Source organism: Pongo abelii, chromosome 7 (assembly GCF_028885655.2).
Source record: "Pongo abelii isolate AG06213 chromosome 7, NHGRI_mPonAbe1-v2.0_pri, whole genome shotgun sequence".
Taxonomy (NCBI): Eukaryota; Metazoa; Chordata; class Mammalia; order Primates; family Hominidae; genus Pongo; species Pongo abelii.
Window position 1 is genome coordinate 114,619,651 of NC_071992.2, and position 20,286 is coordinate 114,639,936.

General features: G+C 36.2%; 1 protein-coding gene across 3 annotated transcripts in view; it reads right to left on the bottom strand.

Annotated features, from left to right (window-relative positions):
- STK3 (serine/threonine kinase 3) overlaps positions 1 to 20,286 on the bottom strand; it is a 355,868-nt gene that overhangs the window by 250,433 nt on the left and 85,149 nt on the right. The window contains exon 1 of one of the 3 annotated variants that reach the window (XM_063726297.1): positions 6,396 to 6,477. Within the exon in view, the coding sequence (XP_063582367.1) occupies positions 6,396 to 6,458 (63 nt within the window). The 5' untranslated portion in view covers positions 6,459 to 6,477. 3 annotated transcript variants of the gene reach the window in all.

Consider the following 20,286-nt stretch of genomic DNA (forward strand, 5'->3'; position numbering starts at 1 on the left):
CATAGGTAGGAAGAATCAATATCGTGAAAATGGCCACACTGCCCAAGGTAATTTATAGATTCAATGCCATCCCCATCAAGCTACCAATGACTTTCTTCACAGAATTGGAAAAAACTACTTTAAAGTTCATATGGAACCAAAAAAGAGCCCGCATCACCAAGTCAATCCTAAGCCAAAAGAACAAAGCTGGAGGCATATGCTACCTGACTTCAAACTATACTACAAGGCTATAGTAACCAAAACAGCATGGTACTGGTACCAAAACAGAGATATAGATCAATGGAAAAGAACAGAGCCCTCAGAAATAACACTGCATATCTACAACTATCTGATCTTTGACAAACCTGAGAAAAACAAGCAATGGGGAAATGATTCCCTATTTAATAAATGGTGCTGGGAAAACTGGCTAGCCATATGTAGAAAGCTGAAACTGGATCCCTTCCTTACACCTTACACAAAAATTAATTCAAGATGGATTAAATAAAGACTTACATGTTAGACCTAAAACCATAAAAACCCTAGAAGAAAACCTAGGCAATACCATTCAGGACACAGGCATGGGCAAGGACTTCATGTCTAAAACACCAAAAGCAATGGCAACAAAAGCCAAAATTGACAAATGGGATCTAATTAAACTACAGAGCTTCTGCACAGCAAAAGAAACTACCATCAGAGTGAACAGGCAACCTACAGAATGGGAGAACATTTTTGCAATCTACTCATCTGACAAAGGGCTAATATCCAGAATCTACAATGAACTCCAACAAATTTACAAGAAAAAAACAAACAACCCCATCAAAAAGTGGGCGAAGGACATGAACAGACACTTCTCAAAAGAAGACATTTATGCAGCCAAAAAACACATGAAAAAATGCTCATCATCAGTGGCCATCAGAGAAATGCAAATCAAAACCACAATGAGATACCATCTCACACCAGTTAGAATGGCAATCATTAAAAAGTCAGGAAACAACAGGCGCTGGAGAGGATGTGGAGAAATAGGAACACTTTTACACTGTTGGTGGGACCGTAAACTAGTTCAACCATTGTGGAAGTCAGTGTGGCGATTCCTCAGGGATCTAGAACTAGAAATACCATTTGACCCAGCCATCCCATTACTGGGTATATACCCAAAGGATTATAAATCATGCTGCTATAAAGAGACATGCACATGTATGTTTACTGCGGCACTATTCACAACAGCAAAGACTTGGAACCGACCCAAATGTCCAACAACGATAGACTGGATTAAGAAAATGTGACACATATACACCATGGAATACTATGCAGCCATAAAAAATGATGAGTTCATGTCCTTTGTAGGGACATGGATGAAGCTGGAAACCATCATTCTCAGCAAACTATTGCAAGGACAAAAAACCAAACACCACATGTTCTCACTCATAGGTGGGAATTGAACAATGAGAACACATGGACACAGGAAGGGGAACATCACACACCTGGGCCTGTTGTGGGGTGGGGGGAGTGGGGAGGGATAGCATTAGGAGATATACCTAATGTTAAATGATGAGTTAATGGGTGCAGCACACTAACATGGCACATGTATACATATGTAACTAACCTGCATGTTGTGCACATGTACCCTAAAACTTAAAGTATAATTAAAAAAAGAACTAATAAATAAATTCAACAAAGTAGCAGTACACAAAATCAACCCACGAAAATCAGATTTTTATACATTACCAATGTGCAATCTGAAAAGGAAACTACAAAAAAAATTCTATTTACAATAGAAATAGAATTTCTTTACTTTAAAGAATAAAATACTTAGGAATTAATTTCACCAAGGAGGTGAAATAGCTGTACAATGAAAACTGCTGAAAAAAAATTTTAAGACATTAATAAATAAAAACCTATCATATCTTCATAGATAAGAAAATTTAATGTTTTTAAGATGCCCATGCTACCCAAAGCAACCTACAGATTCAATGTAATCCCTATCAAAATCGCAATGATGTTTATTGCAGAAATAGAAAAGGTTATCCTAAAATTTGTATGAAATCTCAAGGGGCCCCAAAACAATACTGAAAATAGAAGAACAAAGCTATAATTCTCATAGTTCCTGATTTCAAAACTTATTACAAAGCTATAGTAATCAAAACAATGTGATACTGGCATAAACACAGACAGATAGATGGATGGAACAGACCAGAAAACCCAGAAATAACCCTTATATATATAATCAAATTATTTTCAACAAGAGTGTCAAGAACATTCAATAGGAAATGAACAGTATTTTCAACAAACAGTGCTGGCACAACTGGATATCCGTGTGCTAAAGAATAAGTTGAATCCTTACCTAGCACCATATACAAAAATTAACTGAAAATGGATCAAAGACCTAAACATAAGACCTAAAACTATACCACTCTTGGGAAAAAATAAAACAGGGCAAAAACCTCATGATACTAGATTTGGTAATGATTTCTCAGATACGACCAAAAAGGCACAGAGAACACAAGAATAAAACAGAACAATTGGACTTCATGAAAATTAAAAAAAAAACCTGCGCATCCAAAGACAATATCAACAGAGTAAAAAGACAACCCACAGAATGGGAGAAAACATTTACAAATTACGTATCTGATAAGACATTAATATACAGAATATATAGAGAACTCCTAAAACTTAACAATAAAAAAATCAAATTCAAAAATGGGTAAAGGACTTGTATAGACATTTCTCCAAAGATATACAAATGGCCAAGAGGCATGTGGAAAGATCCTCAACATCACTAATCATAAGAGAAATATAAATCAAAAACATAATGAGATACCACTTCACACCCATTATGATGGCTATTATCAAAAGACAGAAAAGAACAAATGTTGGCAAAGAAGTAGAGAAATTGGAAACTTTGTGTATAGCTAATGGGAATGTAAAATGGTACAGCCTCTGTGGAAAATAGTATGAAGATTCCTTTAAAAGTTAAACATAAAATTACCTTTTGACCCAGCAATTCCACTTTTGGCTAAATACTCAAAAGAACTAAATGCAGGGTCTCAAAGAGGTGTTTTTGAACAAGTTTCACCTCACGATGAACATACACCCATGTTCATAGCAGCATTATTCACAATGGCTAAAAAGTGGAAGCAACCCAAATGTCATTTGACAGGCAAATGAGTAAGTAAAATGTGGTAGAAACATACAATGGAATTTTATTCAGCCTTAAAAGGGAAGGCAATTCTGCAATATGCTACAACATGGCTGAACCTTGAGTACATTATGCTAAATGAAGTCAGTCAGTCACAAAAAAAGACAACTAATGTATGATCCTGCTTATATGAAATACTCAGAGTTACCAAAATCACAGAGATAGACAGTAGAACAGTGGTTGCCAGGGGCCGAGGTAGCACAGAATGGACAGTTAGTGCTTAATGGGTACAGAGTTTCAGTCTTACAAGATGAAAAGAGTTAGGGGGATGGATAATGGGGATGCTTACACAACTTTATAAATGTATTTAATGCCACTGAACTGCACACTTAAAAATGGCTAAGATGGCAAATTTTGTTTATGTGTATTTTGGCACAATAAAAATAAAACTGAGGGGGGAAAATGCCTTGATTCAAGAAAAAGCTCACCATATTTGAGTTGAATAAAGAAGGCCAAAGTTTAATGCACCAGAAGACTAGCTCTAGATGAGATCTGAGAGACAGGTAAGGACCAGATCATGAAAGGCTTTACTGGCCATAGGTAAGGAGTCTGGATTATCTGAAAATTCTGGTACTTCCAGGAATTTATTCTCTACCTCAGACTGGATGATCTGACTTGACAGCGCAGACAAAGCAAGCACCATACTCTAAAGCTGCACCATCCAATAGAGTAACCACTAACCACACATGGCTCCTAAACATTTGAAACGTGGGTATTCTAATTTCAGATATGCTGTAAATGTAAAATATACACCAAAGATCAAGGCTTAGTACAAAAAGAATGCAAGCTATTTTGTTAAAAATTCACATATTGATTACCCACTATTTACATATCATGTTATGATATTAATATATTAATGTTGAACATATAAAATGTTAATGTTTAATATAATAAGTATTAAATATGGTATTTCATATTATATAATATTGTTATATATTAATATGTTTGATACATTATGAAAGTTAATTTCACTTTTTTTAATGTGGCTACTCAGAAATTTAAAATTACATGTGGCTTGTGTTTCTTTTGGACAGTACTGCACTAGAAAGGGTCCACAAGAATGTTTTGTGAACACTTTGTTCACTGATGTATCCACAATGCTTGGAACTATGCCTGGCATACAGATAGCACTTGATAAATAATGAATGAATGGGTATAGACTTGTCGATACAAAAAGAAAGGAGACACCTTCATCTGATGTTCCCAATCTTTCTAAGTTAGTGGTGTGCAGCCAAATGTGAGGGAGTGGGAGGTAGGAGTGTTGTTTAGGGCCACCACAATGGACCACTACAGACGGTGGGCAAGGTGGTGGTGCTGTCATATGCACCTAGGTTTTCTCATCTGTCCTCATCCTCCACTCTTTGTATAAAGACTAAAAAGCTTGGGGTGTTAATAAAGGCAGCATCAGCCCATAAAATTGTGCCTTATTTAGTTACTTCAGTACAGACCTTTTTAATTACCTAGACTTCAATTTTTATCTCTTAACATTCTACTATTTCCAACCAATAAGTCACTAATTTTCTATTAACTCTGATTTGTTATCTCTGCTCCTGTACCCTATATTTCACTGCTCTACTAAAGAATGTTCAGAATTAAATGAACTGACTGTACTTCAGGGTCTTAGGATCTGTCTGATTTCAATGCTATAAAGCCACTGGACAAATCCACAGCAAGTCTAAAGGAGGATTTTCCAGGGATATTATACTAATTCATGAACTGTCTGGCTTTGCTCAATGACTGAAAGGGTCATTCTAACTCTATGATTCTATGTTATCAGAGTATCTTCATGTAGAGGCAATCCTCACTAAATAAAATTCCCACTCATTTGGGCATCAATCTATGTGTTCATTCAGTAAATATATTCTTGACTGGCTCCACACAGCGCTGATACTCTTCAAGGTGCTGGGTACACACGGACAAGGAAACTGATAATCCCAGTCCTAATGAGCAGACAAGAATATCTGAGGGCATAACCTGAATTTGGCTCTGAACTGTTAAAGGTGGAGCGTGCAGATCTGAAGTTTATACAGCCTCTCTTTCATTATGCTTTCCTCCCTTTGGTAACAAATCCCTCCCACTACTTCAGAGAGTCAATGTCTTCCCATTCGCTTCATATTCTCCTTAATCAAAAAATGATGCAATATCCAGTCATTCATACAAGTACATGAATAGAGCTTAATTTAAATTTATTTTAACAACCCAATTTAGTATTAAGGCTTACAAGCAGTATCTGTACTTTAAGACTTTTAAATTCAATTATGAAATGAAAAGTTCCTATCCCTCAATAAAATCACTTTAAACAACAATAAACAGGTGGAGAAATATTTTCTAGAACGTAAAGGCATACTGTTGTCTTAAATTTTTATATTTCTTTACAGTTTATAAAAAGTATTTTATGTGATTTCTCTACTCAAGTAAATAAGCAGAAACACTTATTATTATTCCTTTTAACAGATGAGGAAACAAATTCAGAGAAATTAAATGGACTACCGAATGTCATACAACTACTAAGTAGCAAACCTCACATTTCTTCAACAATCAATATTACTTCCATCCCACCACTGCCAGATGTCACAAACATAAATATATGAATTAGTCTAATATAAGAAAAATTGGGGCCAGGCATGGTGGCTCACGCCTGTAATCCCAGCACTTTGGGAGGCCGAGGCAGGTGGATCACAAGGTCAGGAGATCGAGACCATCCTGGCTAACACAGTGAAACCCCGTCTCTACTAAAAGTACAAAAAAAATTAGCCGGGTGTGGTGGCGGGCACCGGTAGTCCCAGCTGCTCGGGAGGCTGAGGCAGGAGAATGGCATGAACCTGGGAGGTGGAGCTTGTAGTGAGCATAGATCACACCACTGCACTCCAGCATGGGCGATAGAGCGAGACTCCGTCTCAAAAAAAAAAAAAAAAAGAAAAATTGGGGGTTTGAAGACTTGTTCTAAGGGTGATATTCAAAATATCTGACAGTCATTAAAGCAAATGTCTAATTAGAACAGTTGCCAACCACAATACCAACCAATCAAAACAGCTACCAGTGGTAAACAACAGTAAGAACAGATACCAGCCATAAACAGGCAGTAAAAAAAAATCACCCCTGAATATCAGACAGAGTACCTGCCCCAGCTCAGCATTCAAATTTAAATTATTTTCAATGGTATGCCAGCCAAACAAAACAAATATACCTGTTAATGAATTGTAGAAGTAAACACACTCACCTGGCCAATATTTTTTTTAATTCCTTTCACCCTGAGTATATTAATGGGTGGCTTTATGAGCATTTTATTGAAAACAGATGCTTAATTCTGCTAAAACAAATATATAAATCAAAGATTTAAACATTTTAAAAATACTTAGACGAAAACCAAAGTAAGTTTCAAATCACTAAGCAGGAAAGATAGTTTCTAATCAAAAAAAGCAAAGAAAGAATTATGAGAACTTATTAGTTTTGTCTACACAAAAACTTAAAATACATAAGCTTAGAATACATACAAGGTTCTACATAACCTTAGAAAACTCAGAAAAATAGCCAGTTATGGTGGCACAGGCCTATAGTCCCAGCTACCCAGCAGACTGAGGTGGGAGGATCACATGAGCCCAGGAGTTCGTTCAAGTCCAGGCTGGGCAACATAGTGAGGCCTCGTCTCTAAAAAAAACTAAATAAATTTTTAAAAAGAAAAAAATAGTCATAGCAAGATATTAATATATATAATTATTTATTTAGAACATAAAGAGCTCATATAAAACCTTCAGAAAAACAATAAAATCTTAATAAATAAGGAGGCCTAAGAAATGAATATAAAATTCACAAAACTAAAAAAAAGAGCTTATTAACATACATGGCAACTATTACACTGCCCTAATTATCAAAGAAAGGCAAATTAAAACAATAAAGTATCAAATATAAAATTACCCCAGGGGTTACAATATTGCTGAGAATAACGGCACATATATAACCAGAATGTAAACCAGAGTGTAAAAGTGACATAAGAATTCAGAAGTATTTTCCAAGAAGCACTAGGTAACATTGATCCACTGAAAAATCATTTATTTAGCATCCACTCTAGATTTAATTTTTTTTTAAATCTCTAACCTAACCTCATGAGGCTCCAATCTAGCAGGAAATACAGACTTAGAAACTCATAAATGATCATAAAAAGCTCTTTCAAAGTGAAACATAACCAAAAAGGAGTGCAATTAATTAGGAACAGATAGAGGAAGTGGCATTAAAATCAAGCTTTAAATAAAAAAAGTAGCTCACTATCCAGAGAAAGGAAAGACTACTAATAGAGTAACTCAAATAATGAACTAAAGAATAGAAATGTAACAATTATAAAATGGCACTTAGAAACCAAGTAAGGCCCAGTTTTCTTCCTTCCACTACAATGAGAAAAATGACAAAAAGCGATAGGCCAAATTTCAGCCTTGTACCAAAACGGAGACAAATCTTAGCAAATTTGGAAGATAAATGTTTACTTGGTCTCTTTTAAATATCAATGGTGCCAAATGAACTTTAGACAAGAGAAATATCTGTATCAAGGTATAAGGCACTCTACAAGTATTGTGTGTCACTAATGGAAAAGGAGGAGAGTGGAAGGAAATAAGAACGTATACTTAGTGGACACCATATAGCAGGTTCTGATCTAGATGTTTATATCATGCTCATTTCATGTCATTTGGACATATGTTAACCTTTTTGTTATTAAAAAATAAAGAAGTTGACAGTCATTTTCCTAGATAGACGGAGTTTTGTTTTCAAATAATCTCTAGCTGTTTTAACAAATTTCATTTACATATAAGCCCAGCCAATCACCAAAAGTGGCTAGATTTTTATTTGGCAACGAAAAGAACTACTTCTTCCTATTGAGACATAAAATTTAAAGCAGTACCTTTCTCATATCTGTAAGACTTTTCATGAGGCTGGATAGGTCCATACCCAACTATTTCAAAATGGTCAGATTTATACTGAAAACACCAAGAGGGAGAAAACACATGAGAGAGGATCTGCTTCATATAGAAGAAGGTAATGTAAGAATTCAGTTCCAAGATAGAAAAGCGTTAGATCCATTCTCAAATCACAGCTAGCACTTCCTTCAGTGGTATCTGTTAAGAATCCCTTAAAACAAACAAAAAAAAATTTGTGGACACTATTGATTGGAATACAAAATATTTTATCAACAGAGTACTTCATTTGTGGATTTAATTAGGTTATCCTCAATACATTACAGATTTAATTTCATTTAGGTCACTATACAAACGGTGCGATGTCATTTTTAAATCCTTTGAATCACATTTTATAGTCTGTTTTGTTGTATTTTTTTAAAGAAGGGTGGTAGAGAGATAATAAACCATGAATGAAATACTCAGCAATCAGGGATGAAAATAAGACATTTATAGCTGAGCTAATACGTTAAAAGACGGAAGTCTACATCTGGTTTCAATTGGTATGAATTCACTGGCAAATTTAAGAAGAATTTCATTGTACAAAAACAAAAAGATGGTTTTGATAGGCTTTAGTCCTCTGGTTACTTTTGTTTCTTTAGTCACATGATTAGTATAATAATATGATACATTTAATATGTCACTGTGTATATGGTTTTGATAAAAATACACCCACCAACTTGTCTCAAGGGCACATGCACAAATGGTTTTAAAATATATATACTGCCTTAATGTTTTTAGATCAGTAAAAATGAATTCAAGTGAGGTTTTAAGTTCACACAAAATTAAGAATTTTAATTTTCTAATAAGTCTTTCACAATCTTAGCTAAACTCTACCTTTTGGACATAATTACTTATGCATATAAAATGATGCATTAATTCTACATTTAATACCTATTAGATAGTAAGGATACAAAAAATTAGACATACATCCCCCTTTCAAATGCCATAAACAGATAAGTACAGATACTTCATTTAAGTTTTACTTTCATAGGCACTTGCATAAGGTCTTAAAAATTGATAGAAACTCACCAATGTAATCCTTACACAGTCTTTTAAGGCCTAGATCAAACTTTGCCTCTTTCGAGAAATCACCCTATATTTCTCAAGTCAGGATTAATCTACCCAGTGTTAACAATGGTGATAACAATGACAGCTTGCATTTATTGAGTTCTTACTACTCAGCCACTCCACAGGTTTCATTTCATTTAACACCCAAACAGAACTGTAGAAGGTAGGCACTAACAAGAATTTACTGAAAGTCTGTTACATGATCGCTGTCTTCCTGACACTCAGAATTTTGTGGGAAGGGAAAAGGAACAATAAATTACAATACTAAGCGATGCCTGCAACAACAGGATTAGCAACAGGAGCACTCCAGGACAGCAGTTCTTAAAGCTGATTACGCATCAGAACCAGTACTCTTAAAATCCAAACCATCTAATACAACATTGAAGGCCTTGAATGATACAATTCCTGCCAGCCTCAACCATCTACCTCACCATTCTACCGCTCAGGAAGGGCTTCACAGAGATGACTTTTGAGAGTGACTTCACAGAGATGACTCTAAAAGAGTGAACAAAGTTTATCAGGTGACCAAAGAGTGAAAGATACATAAGGCATGTGCAAAGGCACTGGGCATAAAAATACATAAAGTGCATTACCAGTGAATAGTTCTTTGTGTTTGTACATAATGTGTATGGTAAAATAGTGCAAAATGGGAAGTCAGATTAGGGCCAAACTGTTTTATACACCTACATATTTTTAAGTGGAAAGATGACACGATCATATCTGAACTTTTAGGAAGAAAACTCTGACAGCAGGCTCTCAGACAAAGACTAAAAGGAGGAAAACAGAAGTGGAGAATTTAATAATAAAATAATTTGTAAAAATAACAGTAGTAGGAGGAGGAGTAGTAGTAACAGGTCTATAACCTTGCTTAGAATCCTAAGAGAGATTTGTGTGGTGGAATTAATAGTGAACACCTTAAGCAAAATTATTCAGAAGATGAAGAAGAGTCAGAGCACGCAGAGAAGCCAAAAGGTGCCGAAAGCAAAATCCATCTTTCCTAATTTAGGTAGGTCTTATAGACTATCTAGAGTCTTTTCCCACAACTGAAAGTGCCTTAGCACTAAAGAATCATATATTGCTTAGTTAGCATCCTCTCAGTTCTCCCAAAAAATTGTTATAAAAAATGAACATGTCCTTTGACTCAGTAATTCCATTTCATGTAATACATCCAATGACCACAACACAAATATGCCAATACATATGTACAAAAGTTCCCTGCAGCTTTGACTATAGCAACAAAACACTAAAAAGTTAGAAGTCACTTTCATCCAGGAGACTGAAAAAAATACATTCTGTTACACACACATAAGACCTATATGTACTGGTATGGGAAGGTATCTAAAATATATTAGAAGTTGAAAATGAAAAATGGTAAGGTATAAAACATCACATATGGTATTAATCCCTTGTGTAAAACAAGATATACATACATATGTGGTGAAAGAATCCACAAGAAATTAACTGACACAACCTCAAGGAAGTAAAATTGAAGGGTGGATGTGAAGACATTAACTTCCTCTTTTGTACCCTTTCGTATTATTTGAAATTTTTACAATGTGCTCATGTTATGTTTTTCTCTATAATTTATATAATTAAAAGGAATGGAGCAGTTAAAAGTACACTCTAGTTAAAAGTACACTCTAGTTAAAAGTACAGATAATTATGCAACACAATTTTAGAAGATCTCCATATAAAACTGTTAAAATTAGAAATTTGCCATCCAAGGAACTAACTTTCCATTTCCTGGAAAATTAACTTATATATATTTCTTGATTTCCTAAAGTTAAACAAAAGATAAGACACAATGATCTTTTAATATGTTTTTCTAATGCTGAAGAATATCCACTATTTCAACAAACATCATACAATTCTTAAATCACTTGTGATTTAAAACTAAATACCACTTTTTAAAGTGTTTACCTTAACAGTAAAAAGTGGCAATTTACATTTGTATAGAACTTTACAGGTTACAGAGTCCTCTGACACTTACCATGTTTTTTTCCCACAAGAAAACACTGATGTAGGTAAAGCAAGTAATATGATATTAGATCAATTTTAGGATTAGGAAACTGAAGCTGAGAGGAGTTACACAATGTACCCAAGGTCACAGAGCTAATAAGTAACAACCCAAGCACTGAAGCTTGGTCTTCCTGCTCCACATCCAAAGGTCTTTCCACTAAACCACATCACTCCAAATAACCACTGTTACAGCATGCTACGGGGTCAGGCTTCTGACAGGGAAGAAGGGCTCACTGCAGGTCTGGCAATCACAGGCAGTCTGCCTGCAGAAGAATGCACAATATAAAAATAAAGTGTATGAAGGTGGGCCTGACTGACGAAAGGGAAGTAGAACTGGGAGAAATGCCAAGAAGAATAGCAACAAAGGTGAAAACTGGGCAACTTACCAATAAGGGAAGCCAAGGAAATACCTTTGTAAACTTAATTTACTTAGTTAAGGTAGAAGGGATAGTCTATGTAGGGGACTATATATTATAATGTGGAAAAATCATAAAATGTTTATAATTCAATCAAAAGATTTAGAAAAGATGTAATGGAGCGTGATGTGTATGCTGTATTTAATCAGAGATTACAATGTGGCAGCACATGATTGCCATGAAAATTTTAATGGTCTAATCCCACAACGCATATCCTGTTAATGCTGTGGCTTAGAACTTTAAGAGGCAAGTGTGAAGTACACTCAGAACTCCTACTCACTCCATGGGACACCCGAAATAAGGAGCAAAAAGTATCACTTTCTACACAAAAGAACTCATTCTCCTAAGATTCTAGTACAGCACTGATCATTAGTACCCACTCAGAGTCAGAAAATCCTTGTAAGAAGGGGCCAGGGACACCAGAAATAACACCAGGATCAAGCCATCCTGGACTAAAGGGAACCACGGGTCTTTCCACTGAGTACTTTCCAGGAAAATCCTTATAGCAAACATTTACTGCTGACCTAGCAGGAACAGCCTCCTTGAGAAACATCAACCTTACTGTCCCTTACTGTGACAGAAGGAAAAAAGAGATGGGGACCCAAAAGCTTTGACTCAATGGCACCAGATGTATCTTCCACAGTTTAAGATTCATTTTGTAAGCTATTTTAGAGTTTTTAAATTATTGTCTTTTATTCCTGGTGTGTTTTGTTTTTAAGTTTAGTAAATATATAGAAACATCTATTATTTTTTGCCAGTCTAGCACTCATTTGCTCTTCTCCTGCTAAACATATTCTGATTTCCCTTTAGGAAATCACTACTTCTCCATTCTCAGATCATGTATTTCTAGTAGTCACGTCTACCCTAGCCTCCGGATTGAACATATGACCTAGGTCTAAGTCAATTACTAAATCACATTGTAATGGCCACAATGATTTGCTCAGAGAAGGGCACATGACCCACGCAGAGGCACAAGATTATCACTCTTTTCTGCTGGATTTCAACTAGAAAGATATAACCCAGGGAACTGCTGGCAGACAACTTGTAACTGAGGGAAGAGGTTGTGTGAGTGAGGCCAAGAAAGAGGTATCAGAACAAAAACATGAATTCAAGTAATTCCTTTCACCCTGAATCAAGCCATGCACAAACTAACTTTGCAATGAGCAAGGGTTATGTGAACAAATAAATTCCCTCTTTGGCTTAAGCTGGCTTAGGCTGGGTTTTCTGTAACTTATAACCAAAAGTTGAAACTGATTCAGTAAACTTGAAGTAAATACCAAACAGGAGAAGTTCTTGGAAAAGAGGTTTGTATAAAGCACAAACCACTGACTACCTCCAGAAATGCTAGAGGTTATTCCAGATGTATAACAGCATTAGAAGTCTGATCTATTTTGTATTTTCTGGCCCCCCAAAAAAAGGGATACAATAATTGGCGGAAAGAAAAGTAGAATAAACATATCTTTTAAAAGGAACATGCACAGTCATTTTTTTAAAGTCTCCTGCTGCCTTCATTTTCCTACTATCACCTCCCCTAGCTAGTTTGTCATTGTATTCATTTGCATTTGGATTTCTCATTTTATGGAACTCTCAGATGTTTCAGTTTCCATTCATTTTTATGGCATCATCAACTCACACAATAGTTACCAAAACCCTTTAAAGAAAAATCAATGGTTTCGAGAAACTTGGTGAATATGTAGCAATTTCTGAAATACTTAAATCTCAAAAGTAATACTTAAGCTTACATGTAAGATTTTATCTGATCATTCATCAAGCTTCATATTCCAACTTCTTAACAACCAAAATTTCTCCCTGCCCCCTCCTTCTCTCTTAGGATAAAGAATACATACATTAAATTGGGGCTCCCAGATATCCTGGATGAGGAAAATACTCTGGGAAAAACAGCACAGCCGCTCAATTAACTCCCTTCTACCCTCACAAATCTATTTCATTCCACCCCCACAAAGAAGAGACTTGAAAATATAAAATATCCAAGGTTATAAACAACAAAAAAGTTATGGAATTTGTCCAGAAAAACACAAATCTTCTGTTCAACACAAAGTACATACATTAGGAAAAATAACTAGAATATTTTAACCATTATTCGAGAGGGCAGAGAGAGGTTGTCTTTCATGAAATCTGGATTGCACATGTCTGGCAAGGAAAAAAAGATTAATAATCTATCACAAAGCCCCACAACTAGTGATTCAAAATGAAAGCTTTCACTACTTACACCATATGTAAATATATATATATACAAGCTGCTTATAATCCCTTGATCTGCAGAGAAAGAGAACTGATACTCTACTGTGAAAATGGTCAGTGGGTACACATTTTAAAATCCTTTCCCACATGAAAAGATTCCTGAAAAAGAGATCAGAAGACAACAGAAAAGCACTCAATATATATGGAGTTGTAAATCCAGTATGAACCAGTATCTATTACACAAAGGGGGAACATGCAACAAAGTGATGAGGAAAGTCAAACATGAATTAATCTAATAACACAAAGGCAAATATAAACCCCAAAGAGCACTTTATTGAACAGAAATCCACACATATCAAAAAGATGTCTATTATTAACAATGATATACCAAGCTTTTAAGTTCCAAATAAATCTTAATAATCAATAATGCGAACTTGATATGCCCTTACCAAGAAAAAAAGTTTGAAGAAGCACTTAACATCAAGGCAGAACATAAACATATTTTTAAAATATAACAAACCAAATGTTTACCATAAAGGCTATTACATGCAAGGTATTGATTCTAAGGGCACTTGGATAAAATATGCTAGTATATTTTGAATAGTCACTGCTTGACTCTTTTATTTATTTGGCTATTTGGTTATTTATTTATTTATTTGCTTATTGAGGTGGAGTCTCACTCTGTCACCCATGCTGGAGTGCAGTGGCGAGATCTAGGCTCACTGCAACCTCTGCCTCCTGGGTTCAAGTGATTCTCATGCCAGCTAGGATTACAGGCGCATGCCAACACACCAGGCTAATTTTTGTATTTTTAGTAGAGACAGGGTTTCTCTATGTCGGCCAGGTTGGTCTCAAACTCCTGACCCCAAGTGATCTCCCTGCCTCAGCCTCCCAAAGTGCTGGGATTACAGGTGTGAGCCACCTCGCCCAGCCGCCACCGTTTGATTCTATTAAAGAAACTAACACTGTACCTAAAAATGTGATGTCTACATTATGGAATGTATACTTTCTTCATTAACAACAATAATTCAAAGTACCAAAGTACCAATGGTGAATACCAAGATTCTATCCTTGGTTCTATAGTTCTCTGCATTCTTCTACCCAAATACATCTGATAGATGATCATGTCCAAAATGCAAAGACACTTTTATCTACCTAAGTGAGATGATAGGATAAGGATGACAGTGTCAAAAGCAAATATATATAGGGCCACTTATGTGCCAAGTGTTATTCTTTAAATACATGTAATCTTCATAACAACTCATATCTTGTCGCATATATCAGATGAAGAAATTAAGTCACAGAGAAGTTTAAAAACTTGCCCAAGTTCAGAGAGGTAGTATGTAGCAGAGCCAGGATTCAAATCCTGGCAGTCTGGCTCCACATTTCATGTTCTCAGCTCAATTCTAGTCTTCAGCTATAATTCCAATCCTTTCTTTCCATATGACTACTTAACCTCCATATGTTTCCACTTCTCATCTGGAAAATGGGTCAATAATAGTTCTTACCTCATAGAGTTCTCCAATCCTCATGAGGATTAAATGCCATAATATACATAATGTATTTAGGAAAGTACCTGGCACGTAAAAGTAATACATATGTCTGTTGTTATTTTATCTACCAAATGTCTGTCACTGGAGTTGAGAACCACTGTCCTAAAACTATAACAATCAGTGAGAATTTACCAAGCAGAATAGTCTTAATGTGCCCTTTACACTGGTAAATAAAGAAAACTGGACTTTCTCAATTATATTCAATATAAAACAAGTCCACCACCAGCCTTCAAGAAAATATACAAATCATTTAAGAGTTGCTATCTTCAGTCTGGAATTTCTTCTCCATTATTTTGTGTTCCCTCACACCCACCCAATATTACAGAAATAGATCTCATCCTGATAAAGGTATATAGTGAAAATGTCTCTTATATACCAAACTGAATGTTTATATAACTTTTAAGACATAAAGGCCAGGTGTGGTGGCTCATATCTGTAATCCCAGCACTTTGCGAGGCCGAGGTGGGCGGATCACCTGAGGTCAGGAGTTCAAGACCAGCCTGGCCACATGGTGAAACCCCATCTCTACTAAAAATACAAAAATTAGCTGGGCATAGTGGTGCATGCCTGCAATCCCAGCTACTTGGGAGGCTGAGGCACGAGAACTGCTTGAGCATGGGAAGCGGAGGTTGCAGTGGGCCAAGATAGTGCCACTGCACTGCAGCCTGAGCAACAGGGCAAGACTCCGTCTCAAAAAAAAAAAAACACCTGTGTGGTATTTTAATGTAATTCTCATCTATACAGCTGGATGCTGGGTACTCTTGAACCAGAATGCTACTCCCAGAGTTTGGCTTCACGAAAAACCTACAAAGTATGAAGACTGACGGAACTACAACCATCCTTTAATGCAGGGACTAACGCTGATCGACATTTAAATATGCTTCTATTAATAGTTTTCTGTTGTGACAACACTCTTGCACAGGCCCCACTATACAATTGTGCCAAGATTTCTCAAAAGTACAGAAGGAGGAAGAAAACCACTGGATAGAGCCTAGAGTACATACATATTCAACAACAGGAGATTATCAAATTACTCTTCAAAGTAGTTGTACTAATTTAAATTCCTAAGAGTATGATAGCATATAGAGTATACATAAGGCACAGGTGAGTACAATAAATTTGGAAGCATTTCTATGGAGAGGGTCATAACCAAGAGCAGACAAAGAAGTGATCTACCAAGTAAACCCCAGAAGGACTCCAAGCTTAGAACCATAGGGTAGGGAGAGCAAGAGTGAAAGGGAGTTCACTTTTTCATGGAAGCTGAAAAGAAGAAAATGGAACAAGAGTTGGCTCCTTGTCCCCAGTCTGCCCCTGCTCCCATGTACATGCAGATTACATGAATTCTGGCATTTATCCCCAGATCAAAAAAAAGGGGAAAGGGTTCCTCTCTAAAGAAATTCAGGGGGCCGGGTGCAGTGGCTCACGCCTGCAATCCTAGCACTTTGGGAGGCTGAGGTGGACGGATCACAAGGTCAGGAAATCGAGACCATCCTGGCTAACATGGTGAAACTCTGTCTCTACTAAAAAAAATACAAAAAAATTAGCCAGGCGTGGTGGCAGGCGCCTGTAGTCCCAGCTACTCAGAAGGCTGAGGCAGGAGAACGGCGTGAACCCGGGAGGTGGAGCTTGCAGTAAGCCGAGATGGCGCCACTGCACTCCAGCCTGGGCGACAGAGTGAGACTCCGTCTCAAAAAAAAAAAGAAATTCAATAAAAACCTGTTGTAGGCCCTTTCCCTTAAAAGTTGGCTCCCAACCCATTCACCCTATTATGCCTGTCAGTCAAAAGGCATTGTCCCAATGCTTACAGTGAGACCTGAGCAGCCTTCCAGACCCAAGGGCAAGACCAGAATAAATAAAACAAGGAAATCAATAACCCTAGAAGAAACAGAAATGATTCAGGAAACAGACAATAGCATTTATTTTAAAAATGTATTATTCTTAAAGCAATTTCAAAAGCTTTTCTATCCATGTCAGCATCAATATGTTATGAAAAAGGAATAATCAAAAGAGTTCTTGTAATTAAAATATAACTGCTAAAATAAAAAGTTCAGTTAGAAAAGTCAGAAAATAAAGCAAAATAAAGCACCCCGCCTCCTCCAAAAGGCAAAAAGACAAAAAGAGACAGAAAATCTGAGAGGAAAAACAAATTCAGGAGATTCAACCTTTCAATAAAGAAAATAGAACTTTTCCAAAGCTGAAGACAGACAAGTGTTTATATATTAAAAGGAACTACTGAATGCCGAGCATAACTAATAAAACGGACTCACATCTAGGCACATTCTTGTGAAATATCAGAAATGTCAAGATAAAAAGAAAAGTCCAGAAATTTCCAGAGGGGGAAAAAACCTACAAATAAATAAGACTCTGACAGCCATTAGCAACACTAGATGTTAGAAGATAAATGGAGGAAAGTCTCAAAGCTCTGAGAGAAAATTATTTTCACTGTAAAATTCTACATAGGCTATCAACCAAGTATAAAAGCAAAATAAAGACATTTTCAGATATGCAAAGGCTCAAATAATAATTGACCCCTTATTCTTGTATCATGAAGAAGACAGTTTAGGAAGAATACAAAACAAAGGTAAAAACCAAGAAAACAGGAAATATCCTTTTTTTAATGGTGGCACTAACCCAAGAGTCAAGTGAAAAGAAATTCTAAGGATAAGGCTATAAAACAGACCTCAAAGCAATGAGTCCACATTAGAACAAGAAATCAGGAAGCTCCAAAGAAATCTCAAAGAAGAATCACATACATTTCAGGAAATAAATACACTGAGTAAGAAGCTCAAAGATATTACCAAAGTGATAAAAGATGCATACATTGCTTTTTTCAAAATAATAAAAAAAGAAAAAACTCCCAGAAACAGAAAATTATATAACAACATGATCCTAACGTAGAGCCATCAACCTAAAACGTGGCAATGATTTTGAGTAATTAATTAAGTGTAGGAAAAGTAAATCCATTTAGACAACATGCTGGGAACATTCTTCTTTGGGTAACCTAGGAGTACAACACTGGATATTTAGAGACAGAAATAAAATTTGAGCATATCATTGTTTCCTCTTCCAAGATGTTCTTTGCCCTTTCTTCTCTGACTCACTCATTTATTCATTCTTTCAATATTTACTGAGCACCCATCCTAGAAGCTAAAGATAAAACAGTGAACAAAAAAAGAAAAATCTCTGCCCTGTTGAAGCTTATATTCAATAACTCCTACTCTTTCAAGAATCTGCTAATGCAGGAGTCCCCAACCCCTGGGTACTGGTCCATGGCCCGTTGGGAACTGGGCCACACAGCAGGAGGTGAGTGGCGAGTGGGCGAGCATTACTGCCTGAGCTCCACCTCCTCCTGTCAGATCAGCAGCAGCATTAGATTCTCATAGGAGAACAAACCCTATTATGAACTGCGCATGCAAGGAATCTAGGTTGTGCAGTCCTTATGAGAATCTAATATCTGATGATCTGAAGTGGAACAGTTTCATCCTGAAACTATCACCCCCATCTGCAGAAAAATTGTCTTCCATGAAACCAGTCCCTGGTGCCAAAAAGGTCGAGGACCACTGTGCGAACGGATTCTCTCACCAATGAAACTTTTTCTAAATTTTTAGGCTATGTGCGTCTCCTTTTTTCCTCCTAAAGAACTCTAACTCTTTGCAAGACAGAATTTGACTTTTTACATACCTATTACCTCATCTAGTGTGTGAAGAATGCAAGACAGCAACATTTATTAGTTATTTGTACCTCTAGTGAACAGCACTGGGCCTAAATCAATAAATGTGTTTTGAACCTTTCCATTCAAGCAAAATGTAAATAAAACTGCTATATTCACCCACTCTCATACCGCTATAAAGAACTACCTGAGACTGGGTAATTTAGAAGAAAAGAGATTTGATTCACTTACAGTTCCACAGGCTGTACAGGAGGCATGGCTGGGGAGGCCATGGAGACTCACAATCATAACGGAAGGGCAAAGGGGAAGCAAGCACCGAATTCTCATGGCAGAGCAGGAGAGAGGGTGAAGGGGGAAGTGCTACACACTCTCATGAGAACTCACTATCACAAGAACAGCCAGGGGGAAATCTGCACCCATAATCCAATCACCTCCAATCCACCTCCATGATCCAATCACCTCCCACCAGCACCCTCCCCGAACACTGGGGATTACAATTCAGCATGAGATTTGGGGGGGAACATAGAGCTAAACCATATCAACTGCCAAGTAAAATGTAAAGCACTAGGCAAATGTTACTTATTATTTAACAGATGAGGACACTGAAGTCCTTGTCAGTTAAATGATTTGCTACAGACCATAAGACTAGTCTGTAGAAGAACCAAAACTAAAACCCATATTGCTGAAAGCCTGGGTTCATGCCATTTCTACTATACTAGGTTGAATGAAAACAAGTAGTCAAATCAAAAAATGGGCCTAAATGGGAAAGAATAACCTTAGGCATTTTCTTAGAATGTTTTTAAGTATACAATAAACATCTAAAACATAGACTCTATTTCTTCCATATGTCAAGACATAGCTTTACAATTATGTAAAGATCATTTGGAAAGCCTCTAATCAAAAATCTAACCTATCTTTTAAGAGCTTCAATTTCACAGAGTTATGCATTTCTACTCTGCAGTATATGTTTGAAATGCATAAATGTTTCGAGATGTTTAACAGCATTTAATATAATATAAATTGGTTTTTAAAAAATTTCTTCACAGGAAACCTTCAAAACTTATTACCACAAATATACTAAAGTTTTTATTCTTTTAAAACTTGAAAACACTTGACTCCTCAAAAAAAATGCTTATATTATCTTACACAAACAACAAAAAGCTTTTTCATGAGTCACAGAAGGCCTATGGTTAAAATTATCAAGATACACATTTTTAAAATTAAGCAAAAAATTAAA